General features: G+C 36.9%; 1 protein-coding gene across 1 annotated transcript in view; it reads left to right on the forward strand.

Annotated features, from left to right (window-relative positions):
* The first annotated feature begins 3,974 nt into the window (after positions 1–3,974).
* LOC122630428 (homeobox protein dve-1) overlaps positions 3,975–23,017 on the forward strand; it is a 47,192-nt gene continuing 28,149 nt past the window's right edge. The window contains exons 1-2 of the mRNA XM_043814906.1: positions 3,975–5,028; positions 12,383–12,662. Coding sequence (XP_043670841.1) covers positions 4,954–5,028; positions 12,383–12,662 — 355 coding nt within the window. The 5' untranslated portion in view covers positions 3,975–4,953. The remainder of the gene's footprint in view (positions 5,029–12,382; positions 12,663–23,017) is intronic.

A 23,017-nucleotide genomic window follows, 5' to 3' on the forward strand; every position in this document is an offset into this window, starting at 1 on the left:
AGAGAGAGAGAGAGAGAGAGAGAGAGAGAGAGAGAGGAGATACTTCTCGTTCCTGGAAGGCGTTACGAGAAAGCTCCGCCTGCAAGCTCATCGGTACACGCCCAGAGAGTGTAGCTTTGCCACCCACCAGGCGAACCTGGAAAACACTTTGGCTACCACCACGATAACGTTAACCCCCTCCATTTGGCTCTCTCTTTCTCTCTGTCTCTTTCTCTTTCTCTTTCTCTCCCTGTCTCGTCCTTTCTATCCCCGCTCGGCCGAGCTTCCTCTTCTCCCTCCACCTCTTTTCACTCCTTCACCATCCTCATCCACCTCCTCTTTCGAATCCTCCTTTCCCTCTCTCTCTCTCTCTCTCTCTCTCTCTTTCTCTCTCTCCCTCTCTCTCTTTGTCTATCTCGTGACTTGGTAGGAGTCGCAAGTTCGAAGCGCTTTGCACACAGATTGCATCGGAGGCATCCGCGGATGCAATCGTTACCCCACTGTCGCCTTTCCTACCCCTTCTTACCTCTTCCTACCCTTCTCTCCTTCCTTTTCGTAGCTCCACCGACAGCTCCTCTTTACTCTCATCCGCAAGCGGCTGGAGGCGCGCGTCCGTGTGAGTGGATTTGTCGAGCTGCTATGGCTGCATAGAGACCAGCAGTCTACCCTGAAACTTCCTTGCTCGCTTCGCTCGATCCTTTCCTTCGTACCTTCCTTACTGATCGAAGTTTCTATCTAAAATCTACCTTCGTGAACGTCGAACAACGTTGAAGCACGTGGATGCCTCCTCCTCTGAGAGATTTACACTTTGAGAATCTATGTCAGCTTCTTGGCTAACTTAACACTAATCGTTTCCTCTCCGTCGTGATTTTCGATATATTTACTCGGATATATAAGACTAATGAAAATTATTAGAATATTCCATGGATTCATATGTCGTAATGCTTTTCATTTAATATTAAAACCATGGAATCATAGTCATTCGAAATTGCTAATCCACCATCCCTATCAATACTCTCACTTTCAATCTTTTTTACGATATCAAGTAAAATTTAATTTATCGTCGTCATTCCTCTATCTTTCTCCACCTCCCATACATATTTTATTATATATTTATTTATGCACAAGATTAGTTATAACAATCGTTTATGATAATAGTTAAAGCGAATAAAAGAAGTAAATATTTACAATGAAATTACATGAGCCAGACGTTATTCGTAAATGTGACGAGGCTCTTATCTTAACACAAACTCGTTTGATATATTCTTCTCAAAGATATAAGACCATGCGTGATCGCGATATAGGCGAGATTAAATTTCGGCACTGTCGTTGGCATTTTCGTACACATTCTCCTTCGAAAATCGGATTTGACGAGTGTAAAACGTTGTAACGCTGAACAAAATCTTTCGGAGAATCCCGGATCCGTCGGGGTGAATCTGTTCAAGGGTGGAGCTCTTTGCAACATATCATTATTTCAAACGTAAAGGTAAATCTTGTGAAAACAAAATATAAACATCGAATTTTTTAATCACTCTTTTTCATATCGATCTTGTATTCTGATAATCATTGAATCGATAAAGTGTTAAGAAATGTATACTTGTCTATACATTTCAAATTAATTTAATATAACATGTAATGTACGAGTATAGTAATCATAATGTAAAGAATACAATTCTAGAGTACTAATGATAAATAATATTTTATTCATTTTTAATGTCATTGAACGATCTTTGACATTTATATTTTAATTTTCTTTTAATTTTGTAGATTTTATTAGATTTATAAATATCGAGGGGAGATAGGAATTAAAATACATACATAGGAAATATTGCAATGGGAAGGAAGTTCGCATGACAGATGTTGTCGCTAACACGAGAAATTTACTTTCGAATATTTAGCATGATCATCGGATTATCCGATTTAGTAGTATGCTGCAATCGGTCGGGATTAAAATGGCGAAGAGATCTATAATCCTTTTTATTTTCGAAATCAATGACGTAAAAAAACAAATAGTTTATGTAATTTTTCTTTCTTCTTCTCTTTCTCTCTTTCTCTGTCTCTCTGTCTTTCTGTTCTTTCTTTCTGTTTCTTTTTCCAATTGAAACTCATACTACATCGTTCGCATATATTCATAATTAGAAATGACGTAGACTCTTTTATCTCCCGGTGCATTAAATGTTAAATCGAATTAAGATAAGGCTATCCAACGGAAACCGGAAATGATAAACTACAATGTCATCGTCGGTATCTCACTTTGGTCCTCGCATGGCTAACTTCTAATGTGAAAGTATAAAAAAAATAAAAAAACTCTAATGTATCCAAAATGTAATTGAAATAACGATCATATATTAAACTACTATCATATATTAAAACAAAAAAATTGGAAAATTTCAAGCACTGTAATCGTCGTATATACATGCATGTTTAATAGATATTGTAAATGTTTGTGAGAAGCATATGTTTTCTCTCTAATATATATATAAGGTCATTCTTTTAAACCTGGCCCACGCAATTACATATTCAAATCCTATTGTAACTAATACAAATATAGTTTTAAATAAACATGCAAGTTTAACCTTGTTTTACGTAAAACCGCTTAACATATATATCATGTTTATAATACACCTACACTTTTGTAAATCCGTTTTGAAAATCATATTGACATGATTAATACAAATTTTGAAAGAATAATAAAGTGTAGAGATTTATCTGTTCTTTTTGTTGGACTTTGCAACGAAATAAAAAAATCGATCGATTAAGTCCAATGACGAAATATCAAGTATATATATGTATATATATATATATAGTGATCTACAGAATCTTTACATAAAACCATATTCATACTCACACATATATTTAGTTTAGTTTAGAAGTGAAACAGAGAGGAACAAAATTTGAACATAGCAAAAGAAGAGAAAATGGGCATATCGCAAAATGAAATTGAGAAGCACCGAAAATTCGTAGATACAGTGACCGAGGAATAATAAAGATTTTACTTATTCGGTATTTCATCGTATGTGTAATGCCACTAATTAATTCTCTACAATCGTAATCCGAAGCCAGAAAGCCGCCAGCTAAATACCCAACGACGCGCTTTCATATACGCGTCTCTTTGATATGAATCATTTACAGTCTTTCGAACTTTGAACTCCATGTACGATCAATACAATCAAAATTTGTAATATATAATATAATATAGTATTAATATTGTGTATATTACACAAATAATGATACGTATTTAGAATGTTATTGAATCGTTAAGATTTCATTTATTTTACTCTTTCTAATTATTCTAAATTCCACGCATACATATAATATTATATACCTCAAAACATTCAGTATACCGTTTTAAACAAGCTTTCAAATAACATGAAACCAATAATCGATTAGAAAAGAGATCGTAAACTTGATCGTTGCGCCTAAGCTCGGATGATCACGGACTTAGGCTAAGAAGAAAGTGTTGCAGGTGCACAGGTGCAATAGTAGTAGTAGTCTTGCACCTTATCTCTCGAGACACACCCCCGAGTAGAACGACCGAGAGAGAAGGGATACTATCAGTGAGAAAGGAAGACAGTGATAACGAGGAGATCGGGTGCAGACAAGAGAATGAAAGAAAATGAGCGTAATTAACGATAAAAACGAAAACGAATATATGATAAAAAATCTAAAGAATGTGGATAAAATATACAATGGAATGAAAAGAGAAAGAAAAAAAGAGAGAAAAAGAGAGAGAGAGAGAGAGAGAGAGAGAGAGAGAGAGAGAGAGAGAGAGAGATAGGAGACGATCATGGAGGGGTTGAAGTAGAGAACTACAGTAAAGAAAAAGAAAAGAGAGTGAAAGACAGAGAAGGATAGAGAAAATGAGAGAGAAAGAGAGAGTGATAGTAAAGGCGCGAAGGAGAAGCAGAAGCAGCAGCAGCAGCAGTAGCAGCAGCAGTAGCGCCGGTGGCACAGTGGTGGGGGTGAGCGCGACGGCGGGTAGGGTGTCGTAGGGGCAGAACCAGCGCCGCGACGCCTCGTCACGCACAGTCGCGGCTCGAACGCCGTTCGATGCGAACGTGTCGTTGTTACGGTCCGTCCTCGACCGCCCTCTCTGTCTACCTGTCTTTTTCTTTCACATTTTCTCTCTCTCTCTCTCTCTCTCTTTCTTTCTTTCTTTCTCTTTCTCTCTTTTTCCTTCTCTCTTGTTGGCTAATCTGTCTCGTGTCATCTTCCTTCTCTATCTCTATCTTTTTTCTCTTCTTTGTTTTTCTTATTCTATCCTAATCATCAACGAAGACTCTACGAGGGATTGTACATACGAGAATATAATAACAAACAACCATTGATAATCTCGATTTTTTTCTCAAAGTTGTTCGTTGAACGAGATACTATATATGTATATATATATCAAATCGAAGGTGTGACTCGGATAATGATATTTCTTTTTTTTTCGCGAGTGATTAGTGACTTTAATTTTCATCGAGGATTCTAGTGCTCCCGATTCGTTAACAACGCTTGCTCTTCTCTTCTCATCCGAGAGAAAGAAAGACAGTTGCGTTGAGAGCACGTGTCTTCGTTACGAGGGTTAATACCTCCAAGAGTTTTCGCTATGGCGTATCTCGTATTGAAGATTTCTTCGTCTATTAAAATTTTTCAAACGAAGACAACGCGATTTATCTAGTCCCGTGCAAACTTTTAAAGTAATCAGCGTGATGGTGTGAATCTATTTGACAGAATTGAGATTCTTCTTTTAAAAAGGATCTTCGTTATTCTTTTCGATATCTTAATTTTGTGAAAGAGAGGAGAAAGAAAGAAAATAATATATATATATATATACAAGGAGAGTAAAGAAAGAAAAAAGAAAAAAGAACAAAAGAATTAAAATCGAAAAAACGGAGGTAAACAAACGAACGGGCAGTGCTGTGTCTGTCATAAATGGCGGTGACTCGCGAGCCCTGGAATGCTCGCTGAGAGCTTGTTCTTAGGAAGGGAATGGATTTTCAGAGCGCGATGGACACGTTCGTCGAGGCATGGATGGCTGCTAACACAAAAAACGATCAAGTACAGGTGAGTTTATTTTATCGGTCCTTATCTTTTCTTCTTCTTCTTTTTCTTTTTTTTCTTTTTTTCTTTTTCTTTGTCTTTTTTCAATTTCGTTATTCCGTAATCACTCAACATTTCGAGACCAATACTTCCGATTTAACACATTCAACAAAAGCTGTAAACTTGCTTGTCTCACGAAGATAACACGCTCATAAAGTCAACACATTTCTATATTCGAGGGTGAGTTAACCGAAAAGCAACCCCTTCCGACATTACACGGCCAATTGGCCACCCCAGTCAATCTCTACTATCCCTCCTCTCTGATCTCCTACTAAAACGTACTTCATTCCATTGCAATGCTTTCAACGATCTTTAAACGGAAATCTCTAAGCTTTTGAAAGAAAAAATAAATAAATAAATTATCAATGATTAATTTTAATGATTAATTACAATTTTTTTTTTTTTCTGTCAAAGTAAACTCTAAAAAATTTCCAACATTAACGTGTATTGGAAAGAAGCTTTTTCATTCAACATTTATTTTCATTCATTTAATTTTCCAAAAAAATATTTCTTCTTCATTTGTTTACCAACGTTCAAAGTCAATGTTCAAGAAAATAAATACATGTGTATAATTATGTATGTGTGTGTGTGTATGTATATATATATATATATATATATATATATATATATTCATACGTATGTTAATCCTCGATACGGTCTAAAATTTCACACTGAAAACGAGGCTCGAGGCTGGCACTGGTCGAGAGTGAGGGGAGTGATAGGGGGAAAAGAGGGCTGGAAGATAATCCTTGGTAAAGCCGTGCCTCTCAAATGTATTGCGTGGATGAAAGTACGGAACGTTTACACGTGTACGTAGCCGGGGGGTCACGGGTTCTGACCACGATACGGATGTGCCCCTGCCTTCTTCCTGTGCCACGATCATGTTCGTGTTCTGGCATTCGGTGCAATAAGACCGCGTCTCCATTGACCACTCGATCTCTCTCGTTGATCGTCACCGAATTAACAACGTTTCGATTCGATCAAATATTTTTTAACGAGAGACTTAACACGAAAAGTTAGTTTCTTGATCATTGATCACTCGGTTTCGTTGGATCGTCTTATCTCGAAAGATTTATGCGTACTTATGTATGTACACATACACTCAGAGATATGATCGAGAATGATTTGAATATTTTTGTAAGCATCGACTTTCATATTTCGTAATAACCAGTACAATGAAATACGATAACGGTGAATAAAAAAAAATTGGATTCATCCGCACATATACATGAATATTACGGAATCTTTTACCAAGAATAAAGATTTATTTTAAGTCTTCTTTCATCTTTTTTTTTTCTACACTAATTAACAATAAAAAGAACGATGGTTAATAAGAATACGTATGAGTTTTATATATGAGATGTTTGCTTTAGTCATATCGTTTGATCGGAGAGGAAGACTTAATTAATTAGAAAAAGAAAAAGCTTTAATCAGTACGTACAAAAGCATTTAATTTATAATTCCAATAAATATATTTTTCATCGTTTTTCTCTCTCCTCTTTCATATATTTCCCTACTCATATCCTTCTCAACAATTCTTATTTGAATTTATTAATTTCATACGATCCACAAAACATACTCGCAGATTCTTTGTTCGAATCCTCGACCAGTGGTAACGAGGATAGAAATCATCGTGCTAGAAACATTACGTCGAGACGAAAAAGGTTAATGGGTTAAATATCGCATAGTGTTGTAAGATTTTACTCGCATTACCATCCGCAAATTCTGGAAAGCCGTAAGCTTCACGAGTAGCAGCATGGATTTACGAAAGGTATTATCTCACTTCTATTAGTATGAGAAACAGAGAGAGAAAGAAAGAGAAAGAGAGAGAGAGAGAATTAATCCCATAATGCTGTTAGTTCATTAACGAGAAGACACTGGTTGGGAGATATTCTTCGAAAACAGAAAAACAAAAAAGAAAAAAAGTGAAAAAAGAAAGCAAACATCCAAAAATCGTCCTTCCTCTTTTATTTCATGCAATGTGTCATCTAAGAAATAGTATCCTTTTTAATAAAAAAGAAATATAAGGACAATGCTTCTGACCAAGCCTGAGACAACGGCTTTTGTGCGTACTCGACGTTTACCGGTACGCCTCGCGATGCGGCTTCCTCCTACGACGAATCGTCCCGTCTTCGTCGTCGTCGTCGTCGTCGTCTTTCAGGTATTTCATTTCCGCTGGGAAAAACAATTCGGAATAAATACCAAGAGCCCTCAACCCTTTTTTTCGTGATTATTCGAGAATACAAAATTTGTGAATTTTATAATTTCAAATCCAATAATGAAGCTACAATATTTTAATAATGTTCCTTTTTTTTTGGATAAACACGATGCGTGTAAAAAGTTCGAAGTAACATGATTGATTAAAGGATTTTTATAAAATACGAAAAATACACGTATGTATCGCTCTGATATATAATTTAAAATATAATGCAGTGTTCGATTGAACTTAACACAGTCGATCTGATATTATTTAAAAATAACTTCTTCAATGAGATTTTTAAAAGCGGACCATTTTGATGATACGATTAAAACTTAGAATTCTAAATATCAGAGGGCAATGGATAACTTTTGAACGATATTGTACCACCGAAAGCGTCCACACCCTTCACATATTTTTTCAGATATACCCATGAATTTGTTTCGGTTCGGTAATACTTTATTATGCGCTCTATCTACTACATATTCTCTTTAACGTTCTCCATTTACTATATACTAACAAGTATCATTTCGATGTATTGATGAAGAGAAATAAAATAGATCTTTATATTAGGATTTACTATATTATAAAACATTATAAAACAATAAAGAGAGAGAGAGGGGAACTTAAAAAAATTCCTTTTTTATTTTTTGTGTTTTTTTTTTTTGAAAGAAAGAGAGAAAGAGAGAGTCATATAATTTGTCGATTCATCTTTAGGATACTTTGCGATCTTTCTTCAAAGGACGTTTGGTCGAGAAGGTTGCGCGAAGGATTTCGAAGAAAGACGAGGCGTGCTTGGAAGTTCGTGAAACTGTGCGCGTCTATATGGCAAAGTGCGTCGTGTGTGCGTTGGATACGTGGGTAGGATACGATCGAGGCACGCATGGTCACGGTATTTGACCACCCCAGGCTCCCGGAATTATCGTGATCCATCTATCCGGCCTACGGAGTCGATACGTCAAACGTCGACTAAAGCGGATAGAGAGAAAACAGAGAGAGAGAGAGAGAGAGAGAGAGAGAGAGAGAGAGAGAGAGAGAGAGAGTAGAAGTGGGAAAATGAAACCTTCTTAACTGTTAGATTTAATAGATTTTTAAATTAAGAGACTGTACGAGTTATTCGTGATATGTGTGTTACATAATCGATGTGACATAATAAGATCTGTCAAACAGGTTCAACAATGTCGAAATATAAGAAGACCAACGAATTTATTACGTTTTATTTCGTGCATAAAAATTTGATTTTATGTTTGTAAACTCATTTAATAAGAGATCTATGAGAACGATAGAATGTGATACAAAAAATATAATACTAATGAGGTTGAAACAAATTGAAGAGTTAGATTAATCGGTTATATGATAAGAGATTAAAAGCTAAATAAAAGATGGATCGTGTAGTTATGAAAGGAAATGGAAAGAATCTGATCGGAGTTAATAATTGATTATTTGATATTCCATTGAAAAAAAAAGAAAAAAAAAGGAAAAAAAAGAAAAAAAACCGATTTCCCCTTTTTCTCATCGTATAATTTATATTCTCAAATGAACATCTGTTACGTTTGACGAAGCATGAACTCTATACGACAACGACGACAACGACAACGACGACGACAACGACAACGACAACGACAATGATTTATGTAACATGATAGCATCGATCTGCGGATTATCTCGTACAAAGGAGAGGGGGGCCAATTATCGTTCGTGGATATCGACTATCCGATATTTCGATAAGCCCGATTAGACTGTTGCACGATTAGCATGCGACGGGCCATGACAACCGTTTAATTCCACTATCTCTCTCTTTCCGCTTCTCTCTCTCCCTCCCTCTCTCTCTCTCTCTCTCTCTCTCTCTCTCTTTTTCACGCCAGTAATAATCGACCGATTAAGAAACGTGCAGAAAATCAGGACGCTTTTTAGAGATTTCTGGCTTCTGTGACATTTCTTATAATATTTGCCTTCTCCATCTATAAAAACTGCTTCTTTACGTTCTAAACGTGGATGCAAAAACGATTATTCTCTCCCTCGCTCATCCCTTACTTCTATCATCATATCTTGTTAGATTTAACTTTTTAGCAATCGCAATCCTATTATAGAAGTAATAAGTTATGATATATATGTTTGATAGTCGTGCGTCGTTAATTGTTTAACTCTCAAATGCTTTTACAATTGAATTAAAAGGACTTTGCTATGAATGAAAAGAACGTTGATTCCTCCTTATTAAAATAATATTTAGATAAATCTAATTCTATCTTGTAGTAAATTCTATAGTAGAGAAATTTCGCTGTTGTCTATCGACGATGTAAAGAACTGTGGTAGGAACTAAGAGCCAGTATACCGATTAAGGTTATCGCCTTAACGGGAAGCGAGCAAGCAGGAAACATCGTCGGCACGTATCTCCCTTTTCGCGAGATAAAAGGATCCATCGATGAACCTCACCGATGACCCAGGACCCATTGAATATCTTTTCTATCGTACGATTTTTCATTTTTGTCTTCTTTTCCCTCTCTTTTCCTTACTTCAGTTCAACGTAGCCGATAAGAAAACGAGATTGAGTATTTATTACTGTTGTATTGGGGACCCTATAAGTACATACAAATATATAGATTCAAGGAAGATACAAAATTGCGATGTCATTAATCATCTTCCATAATACCATAGAAAACTTAAAACAATCCCAAACAAACATTGCGAAATGTTTCACAAAAATGTATATTATAAAGTAGTAAACGATTAAAAATATTATAATCTTCATTATAAAAAAACTCATCGTATAAAAGAAAGCAAGATAAAGAATGAGACAATTATTTGTCGTATCATTAACTCAACGATCTTCGATTAAAAAAATGTATTTCGTTATAATTTGTCGAAAATGAATAAATTGGATGTAAGAAATATGAAACGTAATACGTAACGTAAGTGTTATGATGTAGATACGATTTTATGAAATTGAAAAAGCGACAGAAAAAGAGAAAGAGAACAAGAAAAAAAAAGAGAGAGAGAGAGAGAGAGAGAGAGAGAGAGAGAGAGAGAGAGAAATGGAACACGAAAGTTGGTAGGGAAAAAAAGGAAGAGGGTGGTAAAAGGAGTCGAAAGGGGAAGGCAGAGAGGAGAAGGTTGCCGGAATCCGAGTAGGGAGTCGAAGCGAGGGCGACATCCTCCCCGTGAGTCACGTCGTCGTTACACGGCGATGCCGGTCGGGGCGTTAGCCGGATAAGCCGCTAACCCCATCCACCTGTTGCCCCTTCTTACGGGCTGCCGCGTTCGGAAGTTCGCCGTTCGTCCTCGTTCTTCGTTCTTCGTCGAAACGAGCCATGTTTGGAAAGAGAAAGAGAGAGATGGAGATAAAGAGTGTTCATAAAAGAGAAAGAAAGGAAGAAAGAGAAAGAAGATAGACAAAGATAAAGAATATTTATAAAGTAAGAAAGAAAAAGAGATAGAGAGAAAGACAAAGATAGAGAATATTCGTAAAAGAGAGAGAAAGAGAGAGAGAGAGAGAGAGAGAGAGAGAGAGAGAGAGAGAGAGAGAGGCAAAGATAATGTTCGTAAAAGTAAAGGAGAGAAAGAGAGTATATATGTACATGTGTGTATATGTGTGTAGGAGAAAGATGGAAGTATAGGGCCCCCTCGTTGCCCTTCCACCCTCCTCGGAGCTCTTGGCAAGGCCCCGACTCTTCTTCCCATCCTCCTCCCTTTCGAAGCCGACTCTTCAGCGGTCTGACGTGTTTTTTGCAAGTGCATACCTCCGAGCAGCTCCCGAAACAGTAGCCGGTACCCCGGTACAGTCCGGGCAAGTGAAAAAATCTCTTGGGCATCGTTACCGGTTCCTAGGCTAATCGAGCCCTCGACATCCTTGCTCTTTCCTTTGACACCATTACATGATACTACCTCAAGATTTTTCTCTTGATGAAAAGTAGAAAAACGTAAATGAGATAGAATATTTCTTTTTAAAGGAATTTAGAGTCCATTGATTGATAAAAGGATTGTCTGTTTGGTAGTATCTCGAAGGATCTCGATAGAAATATATCGATTTATTTGTTTGGGTCTATTGAATAAGCACGATGTTAATCGGGATAAAAAATAATATACTTCTTCCATCTTAAATATTAATTTATATAAAAGAAAATAAAGATGGAGAAATGATCGAAGATATTTAATATATTAATTTCTTATTTCATTAGAAAATACCGTAGGACAAACGTACGTGTAAGTACATTTATATCAGTATTAAAATAATAATAGAATATGATAGAAGAATGGATATCTATTTAGAATCTAATCTAAAGCTAAAAGTTCTCCCTTATGTTAGTATGAAAGAGTTAGTCGAACGAAAGAGTGAGAGAGACGGAGATGGAGAGACAAAGTGACGGTAATGCAAATAGGCGGCACGACAATGGCGCGTTAACACGGAATTAGAAAGGATGACAGAGGGTTAAACGTTCCTCTCGTTTCTGGCTCATTCGCGCTCTCGGATTCCTCGGAGGCGTCATCGACGATCCAGTTCTCGAGCTGGCGAAAACGAACGGTCGTCGGTGCATTTCGCACTTCGTGCCTGCCGGCGCGGCGCTGCCACGGTGTAAGATCGTCGCATTCTGGGCCCAGTTGACCCTCGTTGACACCATGGACGGCTTAGCCGTTAGTGTTAAGTTCAGTTCACTCATACATAAATCTAAGTCCGTGGCGCGCTTATGCCTTAGCAGACCGCCACGTCGGAATTGAGCACGTGCTCAGATTTCATCGGCGACGACGCTTAGATCATCCGGCGCTCTCTCCAATCCAGCACCGAAATCTTCCGCCGCGAGATTCCTTCAATTGGAATTGGTAGGATGAAATTAGAAAAAAGAAGGAAGAAAAGAAAAAAGAACAAAACGTTTCGACATGTCATAAGTTGCATCATTGAATGTTAAATATAATATATGCGACGAACATTTGGTCGATTAAATACATTTTTTTTCTTCTTGTATTTATCTTGTGTTTAAAGAATATAATTAAAATATTTTAGATATTATGTAAATTAAATGCATTGGATCATAAAGGATTCTTTATATATAAAATTAAATGCCTGAGTATTTGCTCAGAAATTTCTGCTAATATATTTATCCTAATGCTCGGACTTTGCGATTTTAGAGTCAAGCGTTGGCATTGACGCATAAGACGTCGCCACCTTCGAGACCCAGCAGTGTCTCGTCCTTACCAAGGAGTCCGCAGTCTCATCAGTCTCAACAGTCGCAGCAACAGAGCACCCCTCAACCCCCGCCGAGCACGCATCTTAGCCAGTCGCAGACTCCCCTTGGTGCGTCCTCCCATCAGACACCGTTCTCTGCTCACAATCAGCACCCAAAGCAAGAAATTGCTGCGAGTCCGAAACAAGAAGGCTTTGACCTTAGCAAGTCAGCCTCCAGTACCGGTGAGTGTTTTATCAATTTTTTTTATCAAAAACGTCCAAATTTTCACTATAATTACGATTTTTATTGGAATTTATTTACTCAAATTTTACAATCAGTACGACAACAATAATAAAAAATCATCTAATTCTTATTCTTGCTAATATATCTACCATTGAAATAGTTTCCAAAGGATTAGTGAAATTATAGTAATTTGGACATTTTTGGACTCTAGATTTTCCACTAATATACCTTTTTATCTTTTTTCCTATTTCCCTCTCTCTCTTTTTTTTTCTCTTGATGTCTTATTACCTGCGTTATCCTCGTACACTCCATTACACTCAGAGTTTCGGCCGACTGAACAACAAGTCGAACGTGGGACTCTAGTGGCCGTAAATTTTAGCCCGAATTAAGTCACCTTTTCGAGGACAGGACCGTGTGAAAATCAGTTCTCGTCAAGTTTGCGAAATGTATTTGGGATTATCATACTTGTACCATAAAGGTACGAAAGAAGTAAGAGCATATTTTAACGAGTGGATATAAAATAAAATATCAGATAAAAGTAATAGATCTTTCGGTAAAATTACGTCTCGTATTATTCCATAAGTTTTCGAGTTTAATAAAAAAAATATATATATACACGTATGTATATATAGATCATTCATTCAAGATTTTTATACTATTTAATTGTCATATTCATATTTTTTAAATATTATTTACAAGATAAAAATTAATGACTGTTCCTTAACAATGTTCCTTAATTTATCATTTTCTAATGTTCCAGTTTAGAAAATTTGTATTTCTATAAGTTTAATTGAAAGATCGATCAGTTTGAATCGAATACGTTTAGAAATCATCTCGACGCTTTGAGTGTCGTTCGTCGAATACTTCCATCGAGAATGATGAAGACGCACGAACACGGCCTCTCGCCGGAGGCCGTTAAAGCTCGTAAACGAGATAGACTATCAACGGAATTTCCTTGATCCTCGATAATGCTGTGGAAACAATTTGCGCGCGTCCGTTTGCCGAGAGGAACGGGAATCGTGCGAGTACCGAACAGAAATGTATGGGACTCTCGCGATTGAGTCGCTTAAAAGAGTGGTCGTCGCATTCTTTTAAAATTTTATCGAAATAGCAGAACTATCGAGCTGTTTGCAAAATTCTTATTATTTTTTGTTAACACGAAAATAAAATAGAATAAAATAGAAATGATAAACACCGATCCAACGAATTCTTTTATCAATATTTAACAAAAGAAATTTGTAACAAAAAGCATTTCATCGAATCACTCGATTATTATCACAGTAATAATAATTTAGTCACTCGAACGTCATAAAGATCCTCTTTCTTTTTTGTATAATTTCATTTTTACGTTTTTTACTTGAATTTACTTACTTCAACAAATCTCGTCTCTCACGTTCTATTACAAAATTTTCGTACAAAACTTTATTTCCGCTAAAGTAAATGAAATGTCTATTTTCGAATGGACTCGATAGAAAATGATATTATGACAAAGGACAGGAAAGGTCAAAGGGCTCTGATCGATCTCCTTAGCGAAAGAATAGTTTTTCGCTTCGAATCGAGACACCGGTCACCGGATTAGAAAAAGTTAGGATCGTGAAGTTGGCCGGATTACGGGGAATGCTTTCGTTCATCGACGCTGTGTCAGCCGGTTCGAAGGCAAAAAGAAGAAGAGAAATAGTAAAAGAAGGGAGTCGATGCAGGGACGAAAAGTACATATTTGACTTTCGAACCCTTCGTTCACCCTAACTATCACCCAGCTAGAAGGTTGAGAAGGAAAAGACACGCACTTCCTAAATCTACGGATTCTCGTGGATTCAACCTTAAATCTCGAAGCATCGTAGCTAATCCTCTTCTTCCCTCTTACCCTCTCCTCATCCTCTTTTTTACATCAATTCCTTTCTCACGTTATCTCCCTGTTATCTCCTGCTCGTCCTGCTTCTTTTCATTTTTCTCCTTTTCCTCCTGCTCATTCTGTTATGCAGGCTGACTCCATCGAAAAAGACAGAAAAACTTTGAGCTCGAGTCTCGATCGCCTTGAATGTCCTTGACCATTCACGGCGAATCGAATCGATCGGTATATCGTAATGAAACGGCGAGGAGAGAATGAATTGAGTTTATGAAATGATTAAAATGATGATGGGGAGAAAGAAAAGAAAGAAAGAGAGAGAGAGAGAGAGAGAGAAACAGACAGACGGAGATAGATGAGACAGACAGAAAAAAAAGAGAAAGAGAAATAAATACATACATTTATTGATTTTCAGAACAACATATTGGAAATAATGAACAGGATAATAGAAAATCAATCGGATATATCCTTTATAATTTTTGGTTGCATTAATTCCAGTTAAATTCAAATGGATCCACACTAAAAACGATTATCGATGATAATAGCGACCGAGGATATCTTTATTACGAAATCATACGAATTTGTACAAACAAATATATATGTGTGTGTATGTGTGTGTGTGCGTGTCTAATTGTCTAATAGTATTATTAATTTTATCATATTCATATTTGAAATATATTAAATTATTCTAACACCTTTTACGTTATATAAAAATTCCAATACTGATTTTAAAAACACCCTGTATAAAACACACATTCACGTACATTGACACACGCGTATCGAGAATAGGAGCGGGGAAAACGTCTTCCTTTCTTCTGGCATGGTTATCCGACCGTTTGGAATTAGGATAATCGTGCGAGTGCGCGCGTATTTCATTCGGATTTACCTGTTCACGTATATGTGCAATGTGTGTACTGATGTGCACGTGTTGATACACATATATATATATGTATGTATATATATATATATGTATATATGTATATATACATGCGTGAAGTTAAAGCGAAGGGGAAGCAGTGGCACACGGTGCTTCGAGGGACTCTGAAGAAGAGAGAGAGAGAGAGAGAGAGAGAGACTGAGAGAGGAGGACGAAGAGGAGGATATTGTGACCCTTACGAACTAATCCGGATTAAATTCGAATCCCCGGCTATGCGGCTAGGCGAGCTGCGAACACGCAGCCACGGAGCGCCATCGTCTTGCGCCATACGATCGTTCTCGTTACGCCATTTAACCCTCGCGAGAGATCGGCTCCTGGCTTTCGAGACGACCTTCAAGGAAGAACGACTCTCTATATCTATCTCTTTCTTTCGAATATTTCCTCTCTCTCTTTCTTTCTTTCTCTTTCTCATTTCTTTTATTTTCTCTTCCTTCGTACATCTTCGTTTTATCTCTATTTATTAGCTTTATTTTTTCCCTTCTATATGGTGTTTCAAAATTATTCTCTGAAATCTCTCTAGTTTATGTTTCACGCATAAAGCATAAAAAAATATAAAAAAAGAAGAATAAATGTTTTAGATTCATAAAAGTCGTTTGAAACTTTATATCTCATGCCACGTACTTTATATTATAATGGACAGATGACCTTCTAGATTATTTGACACCGATTGAGATAAGGATTCGAATAGTATCTCGTTAGTACTGTTCATCCTTTTATATTTGATCTGCCCACTGGCAGGTGCGAGACAGCAATGTATTGTCGCGAGAAACGCGTGCCTCGCGTTTCATACGTTGTACAATAGGCATAGATAGAATGTGATAGAGAGAGAGAGAGAGAGAGAGAGAGAGAGAGAGAGAGAGAGAGAGAGAGAGACTCGGTCCAGCGTCTCCAGTACAAGATCGATCGCCATTTAAAGCCCGTGCTTCGTCGTGGTCTTCGAGCGTGATTAACGACGCTCGGTTAACCCTTAATCGATCTATGCGTATTCTAGGATACATCGACTTACGGCCAGCATTACGGCATCCGATCGGTCCATGTCGTTAACGAGTTCGTGCCGATTGTCCATAACGCATGAGATATAGATATATACACACACACACACATACACACACACACATGTATATGTACACGCACGCAGCATGCACACATAAACACATATACATGTATGTAGATATTCTCTTGGGACATGTGCACGCACGTGTGTACAAAACGGGAAAATTTAGCTTAACATAAATTTTCAAATTTTTACTTATCGTATCACGTCACCCGGTAGATAGTTAGATATACAACGATGTACTATAGCTTCCAAGCACAATACAAGTCAAATGCAAAATCGATAATCGTAACTCGCGATTTTGACCTAGGAGAGAAACAGAGAATCGTATTGCTAACTTTCTTTTAACTTGGGTATCTCGCGAAAGAGGAGAGTTAGATAGTAAATTTCAAAGAGATAGACGGGCTAATCGTTAAAGGGGATCACGAAGAATCTAAAGTGAAAAGAATTTCTTCGAAAGTCGCTAAAATGGAGTATTGAAATAGTCGATTTTCTTCGAAAGAAAATTCTTGATCAGAAACTCAGTTACTAGTGACGAGATAGCAAGTTAATAGAATTCTTTCATACAACCCAAATTCTGTTGTTTAGTTTAGAAATAAATCATTTGGTGAAACATTATAAGGTTAACATGGAAATAAAATTCATTCGATTGATACATTATTAAAAAGAGAAAAAGAAATAAAAGGAAAAGCATTTTATATTTATTTTTAATGCGAATTATCGAACCGACATTAATCAAAGAGACCTATCAATCATTTATCAAAAGAGAAATTCGTGGAATATATATTTAATGATAAACATATTCGAAACATTTTCTAAGCATGACTGATATTAATGTAATTAACATAATCGATTTTTCTATAGGAGCGCCTATTTTTTAATCGCTACCGGTATTCATTTCATTTCTAATAGGCACTACGTATAGAACATTATATATCTTTGCAAGATATTAACAAATTCCAAGCGTCTAATTTCTAAATCTCTGAAACTTTCTGTAATTATATTCGTCGGTCACGGTATCTCTGCTTTATTGACGTGTTTCACGGTACACCCGTTATATGACGGGCCGCAATGCCGTGGAATACGCGGGATACGGCTAACGCGCGAGAGGTGGAAGAGGACGAAGTGAGGAGTGAGGCGAGGAGAGAAGAGAAGAGGAGAGGAACGGTGACCGCGTGGAAAGGGCTGCGTAGGAGAGAAGGGTGTGCATGAAGGGACGAAGAGAAAGAGAGAGAGAGAGAGAAAGAGAGAGGGACAGATAAAGGTAGGGTTGGGAGGTGGATAGAGGGGGGGATGGTTAGGATTAGCTGAGTTGTGTGCGCTGGATTTCGGATTTGGACGACGGGCCACGCACACACGACCAATAATCCCGGATTAATCCTGGACTCGCGCACATACGCATTGAGAGAGAGTGCATGCGAACGGTGATGTAGGTGCAACGAGAGAAAAAGAGCCTGTGGAGGTTCGGAGTAGGATAAAGAGCACGTATAAATCGACGGATATACGTGCGCGCGCGCGTCATGTGTGTATCTGCATATGTGAGACAGGGAGAAAGAGAAAGAGAGAGAGAGAGAGAGAGAGAGAGAGAGAGAGAGAGTGAGTGAAAGAGTATATGTGTATATTCGTTCATTTATTTATTCTTTCGTATGTATGGGAAATTCAATCGTAGGGATAACACGTCGATTGAATTATTCGGGAGGTCATGCGAGTTCCGTTCATCGAACAAAATGCAGAGTAGCTACTATCTGGGAATGTATTTTCGTTCATATGATTATTAGATCCCGTCGATTCGACCGAGATATTTCATTCTCTATTATATACGTAAACGTCTAAAATACTGTTTGTTTTGCCTGCATTGATTTATATCTGACTGTTTAAAAAAATATAATTAAATCATAATTTATATGATACACATGTTAGACAGACGAATTCATAACGTAATCATACAAATAACACAAGTGTGAACATTTGGAACTTTTTGATCTTTATTTGATATGACGATTTTTTTTCTCTGTCACACGTGTACCACACACGCAGCAGATACAGATAAATTTATACCAACGCAGGAAGGTTCAGCATTCGACGTGGCACGATCGACATCGCACGTCATTCGAGGTAAAGTAAGAGGAGTTTCCATGTGTGTACGTGGATGTATGTGTCTCTGTGTTGTATACGTATGTGTGGAGCCAACGAAGATTTGCTCGCACACACGAGATCAGGTGTGCTCACGAATACACGCATACATTTATACACATATACACACGTGCAGACGAGCCGGCTCTCCCAAAGATAATCCCCGCGAATATAGAGACCGGATAATCCCCGGAGAGGGCCGACTCTCTGTATACGATCGCGATTGTCCATGTGTATGTACGCCCGTCCATGTGACGCTCACTCATACGCCAAGCGCGGATGATGGCTCCGTACAAAAGGGCGAGGGACGTGAACGGTGAGAGGGGATGAGGGCCGGGAGGACTATGGCAGAGCACACAAGGTTTAGAGGCTAAGCGGCTCATCCCCCAGGAAGCTTTACATCCCGCCCTGATACGAACGGGAATTCTACGGACGATTCGAAAGATATTGCGTCTGTGTATACGATTCTGCGCACAAGCTACATTTCTCTCTTTCTCTCTCTCTCTCTCTTTCTCTCTCTTTCTCTATCTTCCTCTTTCTATCTATCTATCTTTTCTATTGTTTCTACATATCCCTTTAACATATCCCTTTCACGAACCCACGCACTCTCATACACATACATATCTATATCAATATAGATACATGTTTTATATTTTTAGATAATTTTTGCATATCTCGTAATCTTTCTCTTTGATATTATGGAAATCTTCTGTCTACTCTTATACTCGCTTCGACCTAATACTTTATTCACTTATTAATCTTGCAATTACTTTAATTTCTAAGTATAATCTTTTCTTTTTTTTTTCTTTTTTGATTCGCTTTTACCTCTAACATTAGTTTTTGAGTATTTAATACTATTGTGGTCCATTTTTTCACTTCTTCTATTCCTCTAATGATTCTAAAAAATTCGCATTAGGAAACAATTCCTAATGGAAACTTTTCTCGTGCAATTATGAAAATTCATCGGTGTTAAATAAATGAACGAACGAATTTCTCTTGTTCAAGAATCTTTTATTAGAGCAATTTAAAATTCGCAATTTTTCACGAGAAGTATGATTTAACGAAAAATGATCTATCCACTAGAAGAGGATAATTCAGAGAAAGAAAAAGAAAAAAGAAAGAAATATAACTCGAAAGAGGGAACAGAGAGAAAGAGAAAGAAGAAAGCGGGATTGCGTATGTGAGCGATCTTAATTCTGGATTATACGATCCCAGATTCCTATAATCCTACCAGGCCGTCGTCCGAAAGGAATCCTGGGATTAGTATGAGAGAGAAAGAGAAAGAGAGAGAAAGTCGAAAAGCAAGCCGACCGAACCTGACGATAAATCGCCGGATAGTATGACTTCGGACTAACCAATTCTAAATGCTCTTGCTAACGTTTATAAAAAGTTTGACGACGTTTTGAAAAAAACAAAAAAAAAAAATACGCGCACACATACACACACAGGCGCACGTGCACAAAGAAGAAGGTGCGGTTCAAAACTTATCAATACAGCAGATAAGTATATCTAAAGTTTGAAGAACACAAAGGACAAAAAAGCTTTGAACTTGTAGGAATACTGAAACGAACGAGTCGATTATTATTAATTCATTAACAATAAATTCATAAAAATATTAGAAGCGACATAATATTTATATGTTTTAATAAATTATTAATACCAATTATCAGTCCATTCTGACTATTTATATCTTTTAATTAAAATCCATTAAAAATATCGTTTAATGGCTAATTTAATATCGAGAGATATTTTATGCTAACATCAATCTTTAAAAAATTCGTTGAGTATTAAAAAGTCACAAATGTTTATTAGAAAATATTGGATATTTCTGAACTTATATTTTCAATAAGTTTTTAGAGAATAGTTTATATAATCCGTAATTAATCTATTAATTATTAATTCTTTATAAAAAGTCTTGATATTTGATCAAACGTTTCATCAAGAGTACAACAATTGTCCAAAGTCACGAGAATAGCTTCCCATGAGAATATCGTTGCGAATTTCGAGTGTCAGGATAACAGAAAACTGAGGGGAGAACACGAGGAAGAGGACGACACGCGAAGGTCCTTTCCGCTATGATCGAGGTAGTCCCTTGTAGCCTGTTGCATTAACTGAGTAGTAGTGTTGTGTGTATGAAAGAGAAAGAGAAGGAGGAAGAGAGAGAGAGAGAGAAAGAAAGAGATAGGGAGAGAGAGTGTGTTCAAGGACGCTCGGAACGACAGTACCGTCTGAAGTACATGTGCGAGATCTCGTGGATATATCATTATCCTTTCAGCAAGAAGCCCGGGATAAGGAACGGACGAGCAAATCAGGATCTCAGAAACTATGAAAGTAGAATCCTTGTGAACGTAGCAACAGCAGGATATAGAGGCCTGATCCTCTTGGATTTCCCAACTTCCCGATTTTCTCTTCGTCCTATAAGAACACTCGTAGTACGCGTCCTTTAAATCCATGTCCTGCGTTCCTGATTCTCAAGGGTCATACGCTACCCTTTTTTACCTTGCCAAATTTACTCTGCTATAGAACATCCTTTACTGATCGTAACTTTCTGCGTGTGGTTTTAATAATAGAATCAAATAAGATGCAAAATATAAGATATAATAAGAGAAAAATAATACAGTTAGTGAGGATCATTATGAAATTGGTTTGAATAGAAAATATGGAAAAATTGAATTAATTATTTTATAATTAGAAAGAAGAAAGAGATAGAGAGTGTGATTTAGGATTAGATGATTTTTATTGTCTATTATAGTCACCAACAAAATAAATTATTAGAAATTTGATCAATATCTAAATATTTCAATATTATATGTATATATGCATATTAGAAAATATTTATTAAATATTTACGTATTATTAAATATATATTATTATAAATGAAATATTTGCCGCAATCAACTCAAATTTTAACTTAAATATATATGTATCTATAAATCGTGTAATTCGATTATTTTTTATCGATTAAATTTCAAATGACCGAAAATTTCTTTGATCCTTTTTTCGCTCCGACGATTTTGAAGAATCTCAATTTTGCTTACGACCAAACGATTATTTAATTCCTACAGCAATCGAATTTTATATCGAAGTGAATATACGTTTTCGTACGAGAGGAGATGGTAGTCCGTTTTGAAAATTAATTTTGGGGAAATACATAGGGCCGAGACCAATTCCATAATACATATTTTAATAATTTTTATCCGGCTTACAAGTTCTCTTCATTTAAATGTAGAGAGTTTATCGTTGCGATGCCTCGCGATTCTATAAGAGCTTTAAAATAAAATCGATAAACGGACGCGTATAATGACGGCGATAACGATAATAGAATGTCGATATATATATATAAATATATATATGTATATATATATATGCATATATGTATATACGTAGATGCAAATATATATACGTACTTATGTAGGTACGCATTACGTGAAAATTATTTTAAATTACATTACTTTTCGGCGTATTAATTTCTTCGCCAGCTCGCTACACGGGATTACCCGTTAATCATGTTACAATCGGCTTAATCGCGTCAATATTATAACAGTAGCGTTTCGTTGTAAAATCGAAATCATTTCGATCATGGACACGAATCTATCGATCAAAATATGTATGTATATATATCTACAGAAATATATCCGATACAATAAAAAAGAATCCAGGTACTTATTATTTTATTAAACACATTCGACGATCTAAAGTTTTAACGATAAACAGAAAATTCTCATATGCTCTCCTCTCGTTTCTCTCTAAAACAAATATCGAACTCGATTGCACGATTACCTTGGAGCATTGAAAAGCATTCCTCTCTTTCTCTCTTTCTCTCTCTCTCCCTCTCTGTCTCCCTACCCTCCATAGTCCTTCTCACAATAAGCCATATCGATAAGCTCGACACAACGCGTGCCCTTAACGAGTTCGTCGCATAGTGATGGTACTGAATCGATGTCCAGCAATTTGTAGGCCTAACAGACGATTCCATTACCAGGAGTGTATGTCCTTAATGGAAGCTGTTCGAGGAGATCCTTTAGAAGGAACACCAAAGCTCTCCTGTCCTATTACTGTTGGATTCGAGTGTGTTGTATGTTAGTAATAGATAGACTACGATACTCGGGAAGAGGAACGAATGGGAGAACGAGAAGAAATATTTTTGTAGGACTAAAAATATGCAAATGCGGTCCTTTGTTCGATACCTGCCGGCTTATCTTTACGAATGGGATAACAGGAAAGAGTAGGAGGATACTTGATATACACTTCGCGGACCCTCGAAATGCCCCGTGACCCAAATAAGGGCTTTTGTAGGACCCCGGTGATCAGGAGAGTAGGATCGTAGGACGAACGGTTATCCTTACGCACTTGGTATAGGCATACGCACCCTTTCTTGTTGTCC

This window comes from Vespula pensylvanica, chromosome 7, assembly GCF_014466175.1.
Source record: "Vespula pensylvanica isolate Volc-1 chromosome 7, ASM1446617v1, whole genome shotgun sequence".
In the NCBI taxonomy this organism is placed as follows: domain Eukaryota; kingdom Metazoa; phylum Arthropoda; class Insecta; order Hymenoptera; family Vespidae; genus Vespula; species Vespula pensylvanica.